The 21298-nt window shown below is 44.6% G+C and overlaps 1 protein-coding gene across 1 annotated transcript in view; it reads right to left on the bottom strand.

Annotated features, from left to right (window-relative positions):
- Positions 1 to 21298, bottom strand: part of svila (supervillin a) — a 98227-nt gene that overhangs the window by 29195 nt on the left and 47734 nt on the right. Inside the window, exons 12-21 of the mRNA XM_084326519.1 lie at positions 18723 to 19326; positions 17681 to 17837; positions 12649 to 12781; positions 9598 to 9651; positions 6535 to 6727; positions 5058 to 5141; positions 3699 to 3785; positions 3082 to 3256; positions 2660 to 2832; positions 1148 to 1303 (exon numbers count right to left, since the gene is read on the bottom strand). Coding sequence (XP_084182645.1) covers positions 1148 to 1303; positions 2660 to 2832; positions 3082 to 3256; positions 3699 to 3785; positions 5058 to 5141; positions 6535 to 6727; positions 9598 to 9651; positions 12649 to 12781; positions 17681 to 17837; positions 18723 to 19326 — 1816 coding nt within the window. The remainder of the gene's footprint in view (positions 1 to 1147; positions 1304 to 2659; positions 2833 to 3081; positions 3257 to 3698; positions 3786 to 5057; positions 5142 to 6534; positions 6728 to 9597; positions 9652 to 12648; positions 12782 to 17680; positions 17838 to 18722; positions 19327 to 21298) is intronic.

Below are 21298 nucleotides of genomic sequence, written 5' to 3'. Positions count from 1 at the left end.
AGGGCAGGGACCAGGCAGAGGGCAGGGACCAGGCAGAGGACAGGGACATGGCAGAGGACAGGGACATGGCAGAGGGCAGGGACATGGCAGAGGGCAGGGACCAGGCAGAGGACAGGGACATGGCAGAGGGCAGGGACATGGCAGAGGGCAGGGACATGGCAGAGGGCAGGGACATGGCAGAGGGCAGGGACATGGCAGAGGGCAGGGACATGGCAGAGGGCAGGGACCAGGCAGAGGGCAGGGACCAGGCAGAGGACAGGGACATGGCAGGGACCAGGGACCAGGCAGAGGGCAGGGACATGGCAGAGGGCAGGGACATGGCAGAGGGCAGGGACATGGCAGAGGGCAGGGACATGGCAGAGGGCAGGGACATGGCAGAGGGCAGGGACATGGCAGAGGGCAGGGACATGGCAGAGGGCAGGGACATGGCAGAGGGCAGGGACATGGCAGAGGACAGGGACCAGGCAGAGGACAGGGACATGGCAGAGGGCAGGGACATGGTGGCAGAAGGCAGGGACATGGCAAAGGGCAGGGACACGGCAGAGGGCAGGGACATGGTGGCAGAGGGCAGGGACATGGCAGAGGGCAGGGACATGGCAGAGGGCATGGACATGACAGAGGACAGGGACATGGCAGAGGACAGGGACATGACAGAGGGCAGGGACATGGCAGAGGGCAGGGACATGGCAGAGGGCAGGGACATGACAGAGGGCAGGGACATGACAGAGGGCAGGGACATGACAGAGGGCAGCGACATGGCAGAGGGCAGGGAGAGATATTTCTCTGCACCAACGTTGACAAGCCTTCTGAGGTCAAGCCATCATCAGCGTGCCAGCAGATAGCCGGGCGCCGCTGCTCCCTCGGGGCGCTTGTTGTAGTCAAATGATTTAGGGGACATCTGCTGTGAGATGGCACACCAGTGCCCCTTTAAGTAGGACTACGCATTGGTGATTGTTGCTCATCTCTAAAAGAAAAGAGATAAGAGATATGCCCATAGAAGGTCAAGTGAAGGGGATACACTCATCACCATCTATTGATAAGACAGCAGTGAGGGTCTTTCGTTACGTTTGATTTATTGTGGACTAACCATGCATAGAACATTGAATGTGTGTGTGTGGGTGTGCAGGTGTGAGTCCAATCAACTGACCTTTGACCTGCATGAGCATGAGTTTCTTGTAGGGCACAGCGCTGTTGTTGGACATCTGTTCGGAGATGTTGACGCTGCGCAGGCTGACGCTGCTGAAGTTCTCTTTACTGGCCAGGCCGGCCAGGGCCACGTCAGAGAAGCCAGAGTTCTTACTCACTGCAGCACAGGGACCCAGGTGAGAAGACACGTCAGATACAGATACAGTGTGCATACAAAAACATAACCATGGTTAAGAAACATGTAGCATTTTCAATCAAGTGAACAGGAACTTGTCAATCAAGTTGTATGCGTTTTAATTGATTTGGTATCCTTGCTTTTTGCCTCGTCTTGGTGTCTTATTGTTATGATTTTATATGCCATTAGATTATTATGCTTTCCCCCCCTAATTTCTGTATGTACACTCAACGTGACTGTTGCCTTTCGAGTTTAAATAAAGGTTTGAAATTAAATGAAATACAATACACAGGCATTTACAGTACAGGGAAATCAGACAACTAAACTTCAGAATGAACAAAATATCTCCCCGATACAATAATTTAGGGCAACAGTGTTTCAACAGGGGCCGCCATACTGCAATCGTCCCTTTAAGACTGAGACACAAGCAAGGTCCCGGTCATATTACAAATCTGGAAGCTGTTTTTATTGCAGTCACGGGAGATGCTGGAGGAAGTCATGAGTAACATGCCTTTGACGTTATTGGTTTGAGTGACGTCACCTTTATAAACAGGCAGCAGACCACGTGCCTCTTACAATGGCAACAAAAAAATCTGCTACGCTTTTGAGGATTGTTCTGTACAATGGCAGGAAACTGAGGCAAGTCCCAAATATAGGTCAAGCGTGTATGTATAGTGTCCAATTCAGCTTTGTACACATTTACAGCATGGGAAAACGCATTTAAGATGTCTCTGTGGAGGCATATAGAATGACTCAAGGATACTCAGGAGAATGTGCTTTTGATGCAGAGCTGGAAAAGCCTTTTGTGTCTGATGATAAACCATATTCCCACATGTTCAGTATCTCTCACTCTATAGTACAGTACGTACACTACTGGACATGTATTAAACTATGTTGAAAAACTGACAGGGGAGCAATAAAAGAACAATGACATTTGCAACAAAACATCTAGTAGTGAATGTGTTCATTTAGCCTAGATACAATAGGGGCCGAGGTAGACAACTGGATTGCTTTGGACACAAATTGGTAAATTCACAAATTAGACAAATTCAAGCAATTGATAATTAATATATTTAATTTGTAGGAGAACAAAAATAACTATGATCAAAGCTGAGGCAGCCATGAATTATGTAACATGTTATAAGATAAGATAGACTGACCAATGGTGGCCAAAATATCCTCCCATTGGAAGAGCCAGACATATCTCTGAGTTTTTTACCACATCTGTTCTCCATCTCCCAATCCATCCATCCATCCATCCATCCATCCACCCATCCCCCCACCCGTCCCTCCATCCATCCGTCCATCCCTCCACTCCCTCCCTCCGCCCTCACTCACTCTTCTCAGCCTTCATCCTCTTGCTCTCCAGCAGGCCGATGTTGAGCCTCTGCTCTGTGTACTCGTGTCTGATGTCCTGCCTGGCGGCGAGGATCTTCAGAGGGTTCCTGGATGACTGGACGTTACGTGTGGGTCGCATCGCTCGCCTGTGCTTCACCATCTCAGAGATCAACCTGGGGTCAGAGGTCAAAAGGTCAGCAGTGAGGGGGGGGGGGGGGGGGGTCGAGGGTTTACAGAGAGCGGAAACCAGGGATTTATGACGTGGACTTAGCTACAGCCTTTATGTTAGAATCATTTTTACTTTATGAGCTTCCCTGTAGGTGAAACGAGGAGAAACTGGCCGCTAAACGTTGAAGACCCGCCCTCAGTCCACATCAAACCAAGGCATAAGAGTCATTTAACTTCCAGGAATGAGTGCTTACTTTGGCGTCTGCGAACCGAAAATGGCATCGAAGTCGTCGTCTATCGCCACCTTGCTGGTGATGGCGGGGAGGTCGTCCACCTGGCGGTAGAACTTGGAGAAGGTCTCGTCTTCCAGACTCATCACCTCCTTCACTTTCTTCTCCGTCACTGTGACGGTCTCCGGCAGCACAGACGCTGAAGACAGGAGAGGAATAAAGACCGTGGAAAGGTTCGATACCGCAGCCTACGCAATGCCTGAAGTACTCTTGGGAGTGCATAACATACGGCCATCTCTAAAACAATGTCTTAGAGTATGATCCTAATCGCATAGATTAATGTTGGGTATAGGGGGAGAAACAAAAGGTACAGTCAAGCTCATACAGGGTATCTGCCGGTTTCAACAACAAGAAATTACATACGTAGCGACATTGAACTGGGCCTGCCAATGGAATTTCTTCTTGAATACAAATATTTCATATATTTTATATTATTTCATCTCCCGACAGCCGGGCTGCCCCCCAACATTTTTTATAGCTTTTTAATACCCTTTAAGGCCTTAAATTGAGAATTATGAATTTAAGACTTTTTAATACCCTGCAGATACCCGGTTATAGACTTGCTGCAGAACTAGACTGACCTTTACTGTTGATCTTGCCCAGGAAGGACTCCAGTTTATCCAGCTTCCCGTCTCTCTCCAGGTTCATATCTGGCTTGGCCTCGATTTCTGCACAGTGACAGACAGTAGTTAGACTTATGAAGGTATACATGTACCATTTGGCTTCAGCTCAGACAAATTCTTAACGGGCCAGGCATTATACCCCTCAGTTGTTCGGAAGTCACGCTTGACAAGACGCTGTGGATTACTCAAATGTGACTTTTGGACAACTTCCAACTGCACAACAGTAGACACATTCAACCACATTCAGGTTAATCAGAGCAAAGGTATCTAAGCCCACGACTATCAATCACAAGCATATTATAGTACCAGTAACACCCTCACACCCAATCCCCCTTTTGACTCATGCGTTGTATTTCTGCAAAGCCACCCCACAGTGTACATGTGTTCTATCAGGCCTTAGTGACCAGATAGAAGAATTACATCCACAGCAGCCACATTAGTGATGATGGCATTCATGATGATGTCAAATGCATACGGTACAACACCAAAATAAATGGGTATACACCTGCAATATCAGATATGTCCTCCACGTCTTTTAAAAGAAAGGCAAAAACAAAAAAGGATTACATACGTGTCACGTGTCATTTATCAACAACAAAACAAAAAGGCAATCAAAGTGCAGTTTACAGTAGATTCTGTAGTTTGGATTTCCCCCCCAATTCAACACAAGATCTCAGTAGCTATGGCAGTGTTTACACGTGTTTGTGCCTAAGTCTGTGTCTGGTGAAGCAAGAGTCACACTATTGACTCCAATTGGAGAGACATCTAGTCCTGCCGCTCATCATTAATGATCACTGAACAGCTTCACATGATAGGAGGGACCTTGGGAAGGAACAGTTAAAGGAGCATTTCACCAAAAAACAATGCAGATATATTTTGCACATAATCTCACCACAGATCCAAAAACTATGAAGAGATGCATTTAGTTGGACAGTTATTGAGAGTAAATAAGTGTGCATATGGCCACCAGTGATGTCATCGGGGACACTGGATCCTTGTGTTGTGTTAATCACAGCTCAATGAAATTACAATGTAGCAGTCCTTATAAGACAAGGTATTGCTATTATATATATTCTTTATCTACTGGTGCTGTAATTAACACAACAAAAGGATTCAATCTCCCCGACGACGTCACCGGTGGCCATATTCAAACTCATTTACTCTCAATAACTGTCAAGCTAAATTAATGTGTGCAAAACTGTAAAAGTGCCCCTTTAAAAAAAAGAGACTGTGCGAGACAGAAAATACTGTATTAAAGGAACAAGAAGGTTAAGACACAAATAAAAGGAGAGGGAAATAACGAGACATGGTACAGACCTTCCAGTGGCTTGGAGATGGCTGGGCTGCTGTTCTTGGGTTTGGACAGAACCGGAGAGGCGAGGGCCATCGGCGACGCCAAGCCTGATACATTAAATACAAGAAAATAATCATTAAATCAGCGTAATAAGTTTAGTTTGGTCCATCTCAACTACCACCTGAGCTATTTAAAAATAGAATTGAAAACATAAATAAATAATTAAACTTCATGAACTGGGGACACAGGGGGACGTTGCAATTGTGCTATGATAGGCGCACCAGAGTAGAAGACGGCAAATACATTTCCTGGTATCCCGTTCCCACTTTATCCAATCAGGAGAGAGAACCCTGGCTATTTTTTTTGTATCTTGCCAAGCCAAATTGTACTTGTTTTTTGTTGTCAGACAATTTTTTTCAGTGCATGGAGTTCTCTCTCCTGATTATCTGGATAAAGTGGGAATGGGATACCAGATAATGCATTTCCTGTTTACTGCGGAACACAGGGACTGGGAGGACCATGTTACTGACCAGACACTCTATATCAGTGAAAACTGTTGGAATGTAGAACTATTATTTTAATATGTAGACCACTTATTAAAAAAAAAAAATACCACTTACAGCGCCTTTAATTAGGTGAGTAAAAATTCTACAAATGTAACAAGTTAACTGACATATTCAGGTGCCAAGTGTGCCAAGTGTCACAGGCCCTACATAATTCTGGATGAATGAGTAATGATTTGCACAGTATTTATCTCGTTTCAACAATTCTGTGTCCACATTAGTAATGCTCAACAAGCAGAAGTTCCATCTACACTACAATGGCTCAGAGTTGGACTAAGATAACTGTGACGCTAGCTAGGCTAGTCCCTCCAGCATGGAGTTATACAGCAGCTCTGTGAGTCCAACCCTTCTCTTACATCGGTTCCGACGCTAATCCTGCCTGTGCCACCCTCAGTCAACTATAATCTGGATAAACCCACCAACCAAACGCCCACTCTAGCTTAAACACAAATGAAAGCCACCAGCAGCTGCCTTAGCCCAACACTAATAGGATAATAGGCCAACCATTAAATAATTTTCTGCCTGAGTGGAAACTGCATAGAGTTGGGCTGCTGGGTCTGGGGCAGGGGGTGGGTGGTTTAAAGTAACAAGAGACCTTCTATTCACCAGGAGCCAATTGAGTTGGCTCGCCGTGACCGAACTGTGAACCAACCTCTCCCTACTGTACCGTACTGTACTGCTAATGATGGAGTGCCTTTAGTGTGCGTGTGTCCTTCTTTTCCTATCCTTCTGGGGAATTGGTTTGACCCGAGTTACGGTTAGGGATGTTGTGATGACGATTAAAATTAGGGTAAGGCGTTAGGGGATGAATGCAAGTCGTGAAAATGTGTGTGTATGAGTCTTGGAGTGTGACTGAGGGAGTGGGCAGGAAACAGGCTGCATGCACCACCCATGTATATTATATGTTCCCACCGAGAGAGTAGAACGACCCCCTGACCTTTCTTGACCATGCGTCCGGCCACAGTGAACTGAGTGGAGTCGTTGGCGACTCCCTTGCCCTTGGTCTGCCACGCCTCCTCCCTGCCCACTATCAACTGCTTCCGATCTTGAATAGACATGTTGGCCTCGATACGATCTTGAATAGACATGTTGGCCTCGATACTCTGGCTGTCCATGTCCTCCCCCATCCTCTGTTTTAGAGAGAGAGAGAGCGAGAGAGAGAGGTCAGTGATACTGCATCCTCCTGCATTGATCCATCTCCAAACCTGCCCTCTTTTCTTGATCCTCCAGTCACAACTCTCAACAGTTGTGATTGGAGGATCAAGAAAAAGAGGACACGGTTTGAGAGGTCAATTACCGTTGCAACTTGACAGTGAGCCATGTTCAAAAGGACTACACAGTAAAGAAGCACATAAGGACATCACTTAACAGCATCAAGTTCACCAGCTTGCTTTGCACACAAAACAACCACTTACCAAACACCCGAAAGCATAATATGGCTGATTTGTATTCTCTGCCGGTAGAGGAGATTATGTAATTCACACCACTGAAGCAAAACACAAGACTAGCGCCAGAGGGAGAAAAAAAAGAAATAAAAGGCTGTCTGAAAAGTGTTATGTTAAAACGACTTGCACGTACTGAAACACTGATGTTTAAAGTGGACAAATAAGACTCGCTAACTAACCCAGTCAAAACAAAGGACGGAACGACCTTATCAGTGGCATAATTTGTGAGTCACTCACAATGTTACAATACAATACACTGAGTTGATGTGGATGACTGGGAAGATGTCCATGGGATACAAGAGGAATATAGTGTACAGTATGAGGACATGTAAAGTGGAAGTACAACGTAGCACGTGATTGGACAAGGGTAGAGGAGGGTGGGTGGCATCACCTTCCTTCTCCAGGGGTGTCTCTCATCCACCTGGAGTCTGGGGCAGATGATGGCCTTCACAGCCAAACGGAATGACAGGAGGAGGAATGGATGAGAGAGGGATGAAGGAGAGAAAAGGATGAAGAGAGAGGGGGGTGAGGATGGAAGAGATGAAAAAGGACAAGACGTCTACTACAGAAAAGGGTCTCAACTCGCCGCCAGGCATCAGAAGCTGTGTGGGGGGGGGGGAGCCATGCTGTCTGCACAGACATTAAGAGCTTTGGAAGGGAAGGGTGGTGTAGGCGTGAGTTTTCAACGAGCATTTAGTGTCTGGATGGCTGAGGAAGGATATCCGTGGAGATACAGTAGGACTATATATAGCACTATACTACAGACAGCTATAGTGTGCTCATGCATTATGTTGAGCGAGTTGTTAACAGCTTGAGTCAGAGGGAAAACTTGCAACAGTCAGCTCAGCGGTTTTGTTTTGGGAGGGGAAAAGGGGGTTTGTAATACCCAAAAGGCATTCGCTAGTAATGCAGCTATGCACCAACTTTCCGATGCCTTCATCTCTATGCTGCGTCAGTACAGCGACTGCACAATGTGCTTAATCACAGTGATTTATGCATCGGTTTCCTGGCGAAGCTTAGGGGGGGGTGGAGGAGGTGAGCAGGCAGGCAGATGGGCAGGCGGGATACGCAGGCGTGGGACCATCTGATGGAACTCCCTACCTGGCTGGGAAGCTCCTCAGAGGGAGAGATACGGACAGGGGACTCGGGAGAAGGGGAGAAAGTAGAGGCAAAGACCGGCTCCTGGAGACGTAGCCATGGGAAATGGAAACACACACAAAACACACACACACATCAAACACAGACATAATCAATGCAAAGAAAGGATAGGATTAGCAGCTGAGGGAGCTGGAATGGAAAGCAAACTAGAGGAAGAAAAGATTGTGCTAAAAATTCATGGATTAGATTTCCATGGATCAACAACATGGATCGTTTAGGCAGGGAAGGGTCCGATCCTAGAGGATTTCAAATAGGGGAGATTCCGCCTCAACAATTCCATTGACAAATCCATCTGATATTTATTATCCAGCTGTTTCAAGAGTCATGGGAGTGCAAGTCTGGGTTTAGAGACGCAGAAGTAATGAGTTCAAATTCAGCACCGAGCCAGTGACACACAAGTAATGAGTTCAAATTCAGCATTGAGCCAGAGAAACAGATCCAATCTTATTTCTCTCTCTCACACACACACACACGCCTTACATTAATTCGCTAACCCATTACCCTAACATGCCTTACCTCAACCCTAAAAATACCCTTGTCCGTGTGGAGTCCAACCAATGTCCTTTTAGTTCAAAGACAAATTGTGAATGGGACAGACATTATACCACACACACACACATGAGGATCTCACAACCATGTTAACCCAATGAAGACTTAGACCTTAAAGCAGGCGTGATTATGACACATGTTGGGCAGCAGTGGGGTGAATTAAGAGTGGTTTAGGAGGTCACTCAACACACCAACACCAGAGTTACACCATGATTATAAAAAGGGACAAACCAGGACGCATACACCACTAGTGCCACCAAATATATACACACACATTGGTGTTGTGTGTGTGTGTGTGTGTTACACCAGAGGCTGTATATATCGAGAAAGAACGCCAATTAAAAGATCCATGGAAATGACATTCATGGCATCGCCAGCTTCCACAATTTGACACATTTCAACAGACCTTTTGGGGAGGACCATGGGATCGATTTGATTGACATCTTAAAAGTACCCATGCATTTACCATTCATATAAATATAAAAAGGGGAGGCATTCAAAATCTATTGTATTGGACAGTTGTTTTTTAGGTGTGCGTTCACCCTCAAGCGCAGAGTGACACAACCGACGGATTAGGTACATACTTCCAGGAAGAGAACACAATGGATTTCTTTAGACGGAAATAAAAAGGTGCCAAAAAGTAAAATATTTTGGCACATTGTGATAAATAGATGAGAACTGTCAGACAAAAGGGGATCTTGATCATGATCACAACTGATCATGTTCCCTTGACCATCTTATTTCGATTTCAGATCAGTAACCCTACTCAAGACACTCGATAAATACAGGCCTGGTGTTTGACTGTGTGTGTGTGTGTGTGTGATTCTGGCCCAGCACACTAGTCTTACCCATTGCTGATCGGACACAGCGTACTCGTCATCAATCATCATTGCTTCATCGTCCTACAGAGCAGCCGGGGACACAGGGGTACAAGGGGACTGAAGGCTCTGGTGTCCCACAACACACTGTACCGTGAACCTCCCAAATCACACATCTAAATATTTGATATCACTTTACTGGGAACTCGGTGTACTCCGACATCAACAATACTTTTTCCGTTTGTGTCTTAAAGCAGAACTGTGGTTGTTGTCGTCTGTGTGTACACACTATAGCAGTGCCGATATTCCATTAAACTGACATCCTTGGGTAAAATAATGGCTTTCTTTATCTGCCTGATGGTACCATTCTGCTACGGTTTTGTTCAGTTCTTCTATTAGCGGGATCCTTTCTGTTCGTCTCCTCGGATCTAAAACAGGAAATGGATTTGATTGGCTCTACTGGCTCTGCTGAATGGGAGGACGAAAATAAGCAGCAAACAACAAAAGCCATCCTTCCCCCCCTGACCTAAAACCTGAGCCAGACATTGAACTTGATTATAGAGGTCTTCCCATGCTTTGATTAAAACATTGGTGTTTTTCCTGTCTTGCTTTCTTAATCACTGTGGGAAAGGCAGGAAAGGGCGATTCAAATCCAGTGTTTGTGAATCATGAAGTAAAGACAATAAAATACCGTTGTAAACTTTTCAGGAACTTAAATTAAAGCCCCGACCTCTGATTGACACGAGATCAAAACATAAAAACACTGCCAGCCCATGTTTTTTGTTGTTGCCATTATCACAGATGGTTAGCTCTATTCACCCATACGCCTTGTTAGCATATTCTTTTACTATCCGAAATAAAACCCCAGTAGCTCCGCCAGCCCTCAATGTAAATAATGACACATGAAGATCAGGATGGAAAGTAGCAGAGGGTGTAGTTTCAACAGATTTGTTATTAAAAAAAGCAAAAAAAGCAAAGCTGAACAAATCATGATAGGCAAGATAAAAAAAATAAAAAACTGATTTATGGGCCGACAGGCAGCAGAGTTGTGAATAGTTCTAAACAGAGGTCTGTGCAGAGTCCCATCCAAACCCACCCTTCACAAACACAGCGAGAACGTCAACAGCAGAACCACACTCGACATGCAGTGGGTGAAATTAGGTTTATTTGAAAAAGGAGGAAAGCACATGCAAAACAGAAAGGAACGAGAGATTACATGAAACATGAGGTCCAATAAGATGAAAGGCTAAAGATGGGTCAGGCCAAAAATGACAGAGGTTAAAAAGGTAGAATTTAATCTGTGATGTCTTCAAAACAGCGACCTCTAGGCAAAAGAGCCCTGCTTGGTATTGCACTTTGTTTAAATTGTTTGTTTTGGTCTGATGTTTTGGTTGGGAGTCGAGTTTAGACTGTGAATGTCTCCAGACCTTTCTTGGCAGAGCCAGTAATAGCCAGTAATGTAGCCAGTAATAACAACCCCTCCCCTATACCATTCAAATCCAACACACACACCAGATCAAAACAAAAAAACAAAACAGGGCTCTTTTACCCAAGAGGTCGCCCTTTTACGGCATTACAGAGTCTACCTTTATGTTTGAAATTATGTTATTCATTATCTAAACCAAAAAGTCAAAATAAAGCATATTCCCTTTTCTCCTACAGAAATGTTGATTTAGATCCAAATAAGTAATTCACAGGCATTACACAGTCATCTGATGACTGCAGTAAATCACATTACAAATGTCCTTGGCTAGCATACATTACAAAACATTAGGCAAGTTAGTCTATCTTGATTATACTGTATTTCAGACCAACACTAACCAGGGTTCCTGCAGGTTTCAACAAATTAAATATAAGACCTTTTAAGACCTTTTTAAGACCATTTTGAATAGAATGCAATACCTAATTTCACGGCCATACTGATAAAAAAGTATGAAGGAAAATTACGATGAAAGAAGTAATTCCATACAAATTGTTGGGGGGAGGGGGGACTGATTGGCTGTTACTATACTGCTTACTTTGCAGCCCGAACATTTCCCCCAAACACATTTAAATGTGATACAGAGAAGTTATCGCAACATATAAGTAACTTCCTAATCAATATCATCATATTTAACCCTTTCACTGCCACACTACAGAAGGTTAACCCTTTACTATCACACTACAGACGGTTACCGTAGTGTGGCAGTGAAAGGGTTAACCTTCTGTGTATTGTCGCAGTGAAAGGGTTAACCGTTTGGTAGTGCGGCAGTGAAAGGGTTAAGACCTTTTTAAGAAAGTTGTGATTATTAAATTGAAAACGTTAAGACCCTGTGGGAACCCTGAGTACCACTAATCTTAACCTACTGTAGTAGATTTACAAATTATATGTAAATGTACATTTTAACGTGGAATGATCCAATACCGTACTGTACTCAACACGTTGCTATTAATGCAGTGTTACTATGCATCTACTGCTCTCAAATACATGCATGCAATTCCTGGCATGATCTAAGAAAGAACAGATGAATGGAGATGAAGATTTGAAAAGACAAGGAGAGCCAAGACAAAACACATCCCCTCTGTTTAGACATATCCACTACTGCGCCACACGTCTTTAAATACTATATTTACTGGTAGAATATTACACATCTGCTTTCAGTTTGAATTGTGAGAGTCAAGTGGCAGAGAAAAAAAATGGTAGAACGTCATCTCCAATAATCTATATTTGATAGTTTGGGATCATTGGACACAGGTGATCAAGAAATAAAAATAGTCCCTTTTATTAGAACGATCCAACATCCTTGTATGTAAAAATGGCAGAAAATCAAGTGACTTTCCATTGCTTTGTGATTATTACACATATCACTCGGCAACAGATTTTCGTAGCGGGTAAATTATCTGATTGGAATACCCTAAACCAGCCTGGCACATTAGCCCGGTATCCACAACCAGCATCACCCCTAATGGGCTACATCCAGCCAGTCAGGCTACCCACACACAGCAATGCGTGATGACAACGTCCCAACAGCGTCGTGAACATAACCCAAGGGCCGGTTCAATGTGTGAATAATACGGTGGGATAGGAGATCAGGTGGTTACCTTCTTCTTGAAGCTCTGCTCCAGCTCCCAGAGGTCAGTATTGGGCTCTGCCACCGCCACGTTTGCCACATCCTGCTTCTTGTTGATCCGGTTCCTCCAGTCCTCCTCACCGCTCTTCTTCAGCAAGGCCAGCCTGGAAGAAGGGGCAGGACGGAGGGTCAAGGTCAGGTCAGATTTATATAGCACATTTAAAAACAACCCTCGGTTGACCAAAGTGGCGAGTGATACAAAGTCATGTAAATACAACACAAGATGCACAATTTACACACAAACAGAAAATAGTACTGCAAACAGTAATACATAACAATACAAATACAACAGAACCATACAATATAAAATGCTGACTAAAAATAGAAGAACGGATGTACGGCTCAAGCTGAATGAAAATCCAGTGAGAAGAGGTGAGTCTTTAACAAAGAAAAATTGCTATGGTTGGGGCAGATCTAATATGTAAAGATAGACTGTTCCACAGCTTGGGGGCAGCCACCCCAAAGGCTCGGTCACCTTCATATTAGATTTGAGTCTAGATTTTGGAACATCCTGAAGCAACAGATTTGACGACCTCAGTGAACATGGGAGTTCAACTAGGTACTAAGGGGCTGGACCATTTAAAATCTTAAAGACAAACATCAGGATCTTATGATTAATCCCGAAACTGACGAATAATCCAGAATAATTTTTAAAAGAAAATAGTTTAACCTATATTTACCCAGGCAAGCAAAAAGCAAAAAATCCTTAAGTGAATAAAATACAAACTTACAGTATCAATAGTATACAAGGAAAATGACAATAAATAAGGGAGAGAAGGAAAGAGAGAGGGGAAAAGAGAAAGGGAGAGTGAGAACCAGAGGGAGAGAGAGAGAAGAAAAGGGGAGATGCACAGATAATGTTTACATTTAGAATGCCTTGTTGAATGCATCCAGTGAAATTGGTATATCGGATATCGGTAAAAAAAAGCCAATATCGAACATCCCTAGATGAAACCGATCACGCTGAGCACACTGGTGATGTGGATTACAGCATAAATCAGACCTGGGCATTGTACGGCCCGCGGGATGATTCTGACCGGCCCGCGAAAGATTACATGATAATAATTAAAAAATTAAAAAAAAAATGTCATGTCAACGTTCACACGCACAATATACGCTTACGCTTATGAAATGCATAGCCATGTGAAAGCCTTCATGACAAAGTTGCAATTAATTTCAAAGCAACTAGGCAGCAACAATCTCAAACGCATGAAAACCCTGAAAGAAGTCAAACCATCAGCTGATCACCGGCACAGGTACTCATCCATGTTGGGAGCACTGCATGATGAATTTTCAAGGCGTTTTCAAGATTTCTAAAAGGTTGAGGATGAAATGCAGCTGGTTTCCTCTCCCTTTACCTGCAGTGTTGATAGTTGTTCAGCTTGAACTCATTGGCAGCTGTGCTTCGCATCTCCACCTCAGACATGCAACCTGACTTTGATGGACTTGTTAAAGCTCAACAGAGACTGGATTTCTCACACTGAATGAAAAAAAAAAGAACTGAAGAACACTAAAATGTGGAAATATAACAAGTGAAATGGGACACTTGATATTTTTTTTCTTTTTTTTGCACAGTTCTGAAAACATTAAATGTAAAGTAAAAAAGGCTACAAAACTGGGACACTTTTCTTTACACAGTTCAGTGACATGTCTTGTTTATTTTTGCTATAAGATGATGTGATGTCTTTAGAAATCTAAGAAAATCCTTGTTTCAATGGTATATGCAACTCAAAATGCCCTTTGTTATTAATGTTTCACATTTTGTTTATCATTTTGGAAATAAATTCTATTTGAATAAATGATATTTTTGAAAGCTAACCTCACCTTTTAATTGCCAAATAATAACATACACTCTTACCAGGGGTCAAAACAAAGCCATTTACTGCTTTTTATATAGAAATAAAATGTATATTATGCATAATTGAGTTTGGAATTTTGGCCCGGCCCTCCAACATATTTTCAGTTGCTCATTCGGCCCCCTGGGAAAAATAATTGCCCACCCCTGGCATAAAGACTACAGAGTGTATATGATCAGGGTCTGTGCACTTCTTAAAAAGCTCCCGTAAAAGGTGTTTATTTTAACCACAGATCATAGTCCATACATACCTCTTCAAATCAGTCTACTGGCCATTGAAATACAGAATATAGAAGATGGACTCGTAGTATAACCAACCCCCTCAACAATCACTATGCCACATGAACGCACACATGTAAAACCACCTGTCATCCACTGCAGACACTGAAGTGATGAGCCGATGTATCACAGTAGCCGACATAGACCGGACCGAGAGTGCCTTCACAACTGGTTACTCTCACAAGGTATTCCTCAAGCCAACTTGGCTAGTGCTTGCTAGACCTTCGAACCTCTCTCCCCAATAGCTCCTACCTAGCCCTGTCACGACACTAAACAAAGAACAGGGACAGTCACCCGTGCCTCACCGTCTCTCATGTTTGGCTGGAGTACTTTCCCTCCGAAAACCCACAATGTGATGCAAAGCAGAGCTAGCTAGCCAGAGTGTCATTTAGCGGGCAGAGTTACAAATCCTGTAACATCTGGAACTTAGCTAAATAAGCTTTTGACACGAAAAGTACATTCGGGGGCAAGCCATCACTTAAAAGAGACATTAGCCACTTCAACTGGAGCTAGGAGTCTGTTGATAGTGAGCTAAGCCCCTGCTGTCTTTTGCATGGGGTTTGTTTTAAAAAGGGTTTAACGGGGCTTGACAAGGCACAGTGACATTGGTCTGGCAAGCGGAAGGAGTAATGACAAGAGAAAAGCAATTAATAATGCGATAGCAGACTCTATATACTACACTAGGAATATGACAAAGGTAGCCTATTATACTGGATAAATGGGATTCCATACAATGTATATACACATGTTAGGATTCACAGACACTCATACTAAAAGCATACAGCATAACAGAGGTCCAATTATTGAGCCCTCATCCGTTAGCGGAGAGCAGGCAAGCTTGAACAGAGAGGCGCGGGGGAGGGGAAGGGGACATTGGCATTGCCCTTTGCCCCCGCCTTACAACCACCCCTCTGTGTCGCGAATGAGGAGACATCCTGCTCTGTTCAACGGGGGGGTTGAAAACGACCAAAAACTGAATAAATGTAACATTGAGTAGATAGCCTGCAGCTGTTATCTCGGACACGGTCGAAAGAGGAGGCCCCCGGATGATCCCACATACAGACAGTGAGAGCTTTTTAAAAAGGGAGGGGCTCAAGAACATTCTGGCATGATGAGAAGAATGTGTGATATGCGAGAGAAGTATGTTAAATCTCCGCCACCGCACATGCACACGCAACACGGACGCGTGTGCACGCCGCACATAAAGACTCTCTCTCACACGCTGGCGAGCACATGTAATTCCATTATGTCATCATGTAATTCCATTATGTCATCAATCAATTTACAGGCTAATCGAAGCCTGTTCACCAGTTAAACAGGCCTGCGCTTGTTAACGTGCCACCTGGTGAGCCGACTCAAAAGACTTACGTAATTATTTTGATTTGATGGGGAATCCAATACAGGAGAAAATACACAACGCCGTGGGTGAACAACTAAATTAAATGACTCACTTCAGGGCTCATTGATTAGTACATCACTTATATGAAAAGACATGACTACAGCACAGGGCTACAATGAATCTGTCCACCAACATTGCAAGACACACAACTAGACGATGCTTTTAGCATTAGCCCATGTGTGGAACCAGCCTAACCCAGTTTTCCAGCTCCCCGCTGGGCAGAGAGGAAAAGTAGTATTGGGGGTTAGAGCCATAGAACTAGAACGGACAGATCCTAAAGTATTGATCCTAACACAATCTTTTTTTTTTGTGTGTGAACCTGGTATGAATCGTTTTGATAGATGTAATGTCACGTGTGCACAGCCGACATGGCCAGTACAGCAATGTTCTGTGTAGTCATACGACAAACAAAATGTTTATTTACACAAACACTGAAATACTTGGACAATTATCACACACTTTACGAGAGCCAACTGATTGTCATCAATACTCCCAGTTGGGACTGAGGCTTCGATAAATCCCAAACGGTATTGTACAAGAGTGTGCAGTGTGCGGGGCTCCCGTCGAGTTACAGACCGTAGCACCGGCACAATAATTGTTGTGTGTGAATACCTTGGTATTGTAAGTCATCTTAAGTGACCAGCCACGTTTCTATTAAAGAACACTGCTTGGAATGGGAATAGCAATTCTATCCTTTCCAGTTCTGTGGCGAGAGTGCTCTTCTCCCACTGCTGCCGTTACTACAACCGTGTCTGTGTTCTTCCTGGGGAGCCTAGCGCCCGCAGCCCAAAATAACACCCTCTAACTAACCTACATCTCTCCTCCTCCTCCTCCTCCTCCTACTCAGAGTCCCTGTCTCACTATAAACCCACATTTCCTAAATCTGAGTCAAGGTGAGTCTCTCTTTCTAGGTTGTGCTTTACCTACAAGCAAATGATTAAGGAATACAACACTGTCTGCTAAAGAGGGGAAGTGAACATGGCGGTAGGTCTCTAGAGAGAGAGAAAGTATTCTGATGCACAAAACGCAACTTGACCCATTGAGCTCATGACTGAAAGCGACTGGTCGACTTTCAGAATCATGAGAAACAAACTCGGGTAACCCTTTGTCTCAGAGATTCTTGGAGCTAAACATTCTAATGATGATATAGCAATGTGAATCTCCATCTTTTAAAGATTCTTTATTTTAGCGTTCAACTTTGTCTTAATATATATATTTTTTTATTCTAGTTGAAGTCTATATTTTGTGATTCTGTTTGAATAAGTAGCAAAGTAAGATTTTCATTGTACAACTGTCTGTTTAACTGTGACTCATGACAAATAGAAAATTGTGAATCTTGAATCAATTGCCACTGGTAAAAAAAAAAAAAATAGCTATGTTCTAGAATGCCAAGATAATTAATCACTTAAATAGATAAGTACACTTGAAAGGGTTAAAAAGCTGCAACCTAGACAACAACAAAAGACCCACCTGTCCTTGATAGACATCTGTCTGGCCATCATGGCGGCGGTCAGCTCGTCTCCCTGCTCAGGCTGCTGCACCAGACCGCTGACGTCCACTGCTGGAGCCTGAGACGCACTCCGGCCGGCCGCTGCTCTCGTCGACGCCGAACTCTGCTCTGGCAGCTCTGTGAGCACACACACACACAAACACAGGAAATTGTTAGGAGAGCCCCAGTGCAATCAATAACTACTGACTAGGCAGCCAGCGGCGTACCAACAGACACACAATCAGAGTTCTCACGCTCACACACACGCAAAAACAATGCAAACTCAGCAGCACACAAAGCCACATGAGCAAAGGGCCTCCGTGCCAACAGAGAACAGCTGATGAGAAGGACCCTCGGACACTATCCACCTCCCAGGTCCTTCCCATGATGAGAAGTAACCGTAACCCAAACAGTTGACGCTGCCTAATAGAAGCACACGTCTGTCTGCGTCTGTCCTCCACTGTCCTCAGAGACTGGATAGAATTAGCCCTCTCCTCTCCTGTCTAGCAGCTTGTGACATAATTCTATCTGACTGGCACTCCAGCGTTGCCTGGAGCTGTGGAGCGTTGAAAACAAACTGATGGACAAAACCTAGAACAGGGCCAGAGTCACGCCGGCTCGGTCAATGAGAGGAAAGTCGGAAAACCACAAACCCCCGAGCGTGAAACATGTTGACAAAGACACAATGCAGGAAATGCTAAATTGGTATAGTGGTATCAACCGATACCCGATTTTGAAAGTTATGAATGGTTTTGTAAAGTTCACCAAAGGCAACACAATAGCTGGAATGCCATTTGTCTGATAATTAAAGAAGGAGACATTTCCGAATTTCCCCAAGGGGGTCAATAAAGGAATATCTTATCTTATCTTACACATAGTAGGGTTACAACAATGAGGAGCGACTTCTCATGAAGAGTGTGAGCAACAGGAAGGAGTAGCTCCGTGATAAAAACAAAGAAGCTTCCCAAAATATGTAATAAAAGCCTCCAACTCTCAAATCTCCCCATTCGTGTTCTTCCTTACCTTCACTGATGGCCCGGGTCCTGCGGCTCTCTGGGTAGTGTAGTTCCTGAACTTCCTGTGCCGACTGGCTCTCCCTCAGTAAGCCCCTGTGCTCCTGCCTCTCTAGGAGCGTCCTGCTCTCTGAGCTCTGCACCGCTCCATCTCCCCTCCCCCTGGCCGGCCGCTGCTGCTGCTGCTGCTCCTCCTCCTCCTCCCTCTCTCTGCCGGTGTGAGGCTGAGGCGGGGGGGCCTGCCTCACCGATCCCTCAGGAGAGGGAAGCTTCCTCTTCGGCGTCCCCAGATCGGTTTCCTCTCCCTGGGGCACGCCGCGGCCGGCGTGAGCCTGGTAGGGATGGTCGTGCCGGTCTACAGACGCCTGGGACCTGCAGCTCATGCTGTCCGCGGGTTGGGCGGGTTGGATGGGTTGGGCGGGTTGGATGGGTTGACGTGGAGGAGGGAGGGACCTCTCGTAGTAGTCAGAGGCCAGCGGGGCAGGGGCGGCAGGGGCTCCTACCCGGGCTAGGTGGATGTCTCCCGCGTGGTCGGTGGAGACTGTGCCTCCTGGTCTCAGAGGAGAGGAGGAGGAGGAGTAGGAGGTGGTCCTGGACCCTGCTCCATTCTGAAGCTGTGTGGCAGAGAGAGAGGGAGAGAGAGAAAAACAGAAATAGAGACAGAGAGAGAGAGAAAAATGGGTGGAGAGAGAGAGACAGAGACACACAGACAGAGAGGGATAGATGGGTAGAGAATGAGCCACAGAAAGAGAGAGAATAGATAAATAAAATAGGTAGAGATAGACAGAGAGATATGGACAGTATAGAGACAAAGAGATAGACAAATAGATATGGAGAGAAAGACAGAGAGAAAGAGACACAGATAGAGATAGAGATATGGAGAGACAGAGACACAGATAGAGATATGGAGAGACAGAGAAAGAGACAGATAGAGATGGAGAGAGATATAAGAGATAAATAGGTAGAGATAGAGACAGAGATATGGAAAGAGACAGAGAGATAGAGAGGAGATGGAGATGGAGAGAGAGATAGATAGACAAAAAAGAGAGAGATAGACAAAGAGAGACACACAGAGAGAGACACAGATGGAGAGATAGACAAAGAGAGATGGAGAGAGACAGAGATGGAGAGACAGAGATATGGAGAGACACAGATAGAGAGATGAGACAGAGATATAGAGACACAGAGAGAGAGATAAGACAAAGAGAGAGAGATGGAGATAAAGAGAGATGGAGAGAGAGAGAGACGGAGATAAAGAGACACAGAGAGAGATAAGAGAGGGAAGTGGGTCAGTTGAATGCAGGGGAAGCAGCCTCCACAGGGACACAGGCCAGGCAAGGCAAACACAATGGTAGAGAGAATCACGCTGACTAATCACTGCCTAACTGACTCACTGCACTTCCTGTGCATCAAAGGGCTGCCTGTCCACTTGGCCAATCGCAGCCCACGTAACAAAGCCATGCCATCAGTAATGCTCCCCAACACACACCCCTTAACCGACGTAGCACATACACATAACCACTGGGCACAATGCATCCATCTGCAGTCAAATGACTTGGAAAAGATAGGAGTCTTCAAGTTCCTAATCATTATACCAGATCAAGACTTGTCGAGATGTATATAATGATGGGAAGTAAGTAAACACAGGAAAAGTGGTTTCCTTATAGTATGGGAAGTTGGTAACACACAGGAAATATGGTTTCTTTATACAGGGTATCTGCAGGTTTCAACAAGTTAAACTTGTTAATACCACTTAGAGCTTAATGTAATACCAATTTCAAGACCATACTAGCAAAAAACAACAACACACATAGTGACACTGCACTGGCCACACACCAATTTGAATTATTGCACGTTCCATAGAAGCTCTCGCCAGATACACCAAGCTCCCAGTAGCCCTGAAAAAAACCGACTTAAATACAAAAACATTCCATATAATAATGTAATACCTGTGCAAATTAAATGTAAGACTTAAATTAAGGCCTTAAATTGAGAAGTATGAAGACTTTTTAATACCCGCAGGTACTTGTGTGTTTAACCGAACAGGCTGTATACACCGTGTGTAGTGTGTAACCATGCACCTGTACAGAGCACTATTCTACACGGATCCTATAAGATTGGCAAAGCACACATTCTCTGGGCCTTTGACTTTAAAAGAAGCCTATTGGGTCTTTTCCTCCTCATCCTCCTCAAACCAGTGGCTGTGGTTCAAACAGGCTTTTGACAAATAGCTGCTTTCAGTGCATTTGGGGGACCAGCTCCTTTTTGTTCCCCTCTCCTCCGACCACAGAGGGCTCTTTCATGCCCATGCCCAGCTGAAACACGAACAGCGGCGCCAACCGTCCGCCCACATGTCACACGGCCCCCTTACAGACACAACAGGGACTGACGTGCAGCATGGTCAACCGCAAGGCTCCAGTGAATCATGACTTATGGTGATTGCCCCATGCACTGATACACTGTCCAGTCACAATTAAATCACACAGCGTGGAGATGTTTTTCGTGTCCCCCCCCTCAAACACGATGAGTCATGTTTTGACAGCCAGATGAAGCATGATCAACGCTCAGAGGAGCCTCAGTTGCGTC

Source organism: Notolepis coatsorum (genome assembly GCF_963971535.1).
Source record: "Notolepis coatsorum genome assembly, chromosome: 12".
Lineage (NCBI taxonomy): Eukaryota > Metazoa > Chordata > Actinopteri > Aulopiformes > Paralepididae > Notolepis > Notolepis coatsorum.
This window is presented reverse-complemented; position numbering and strand designations above follow the sequence as displayed.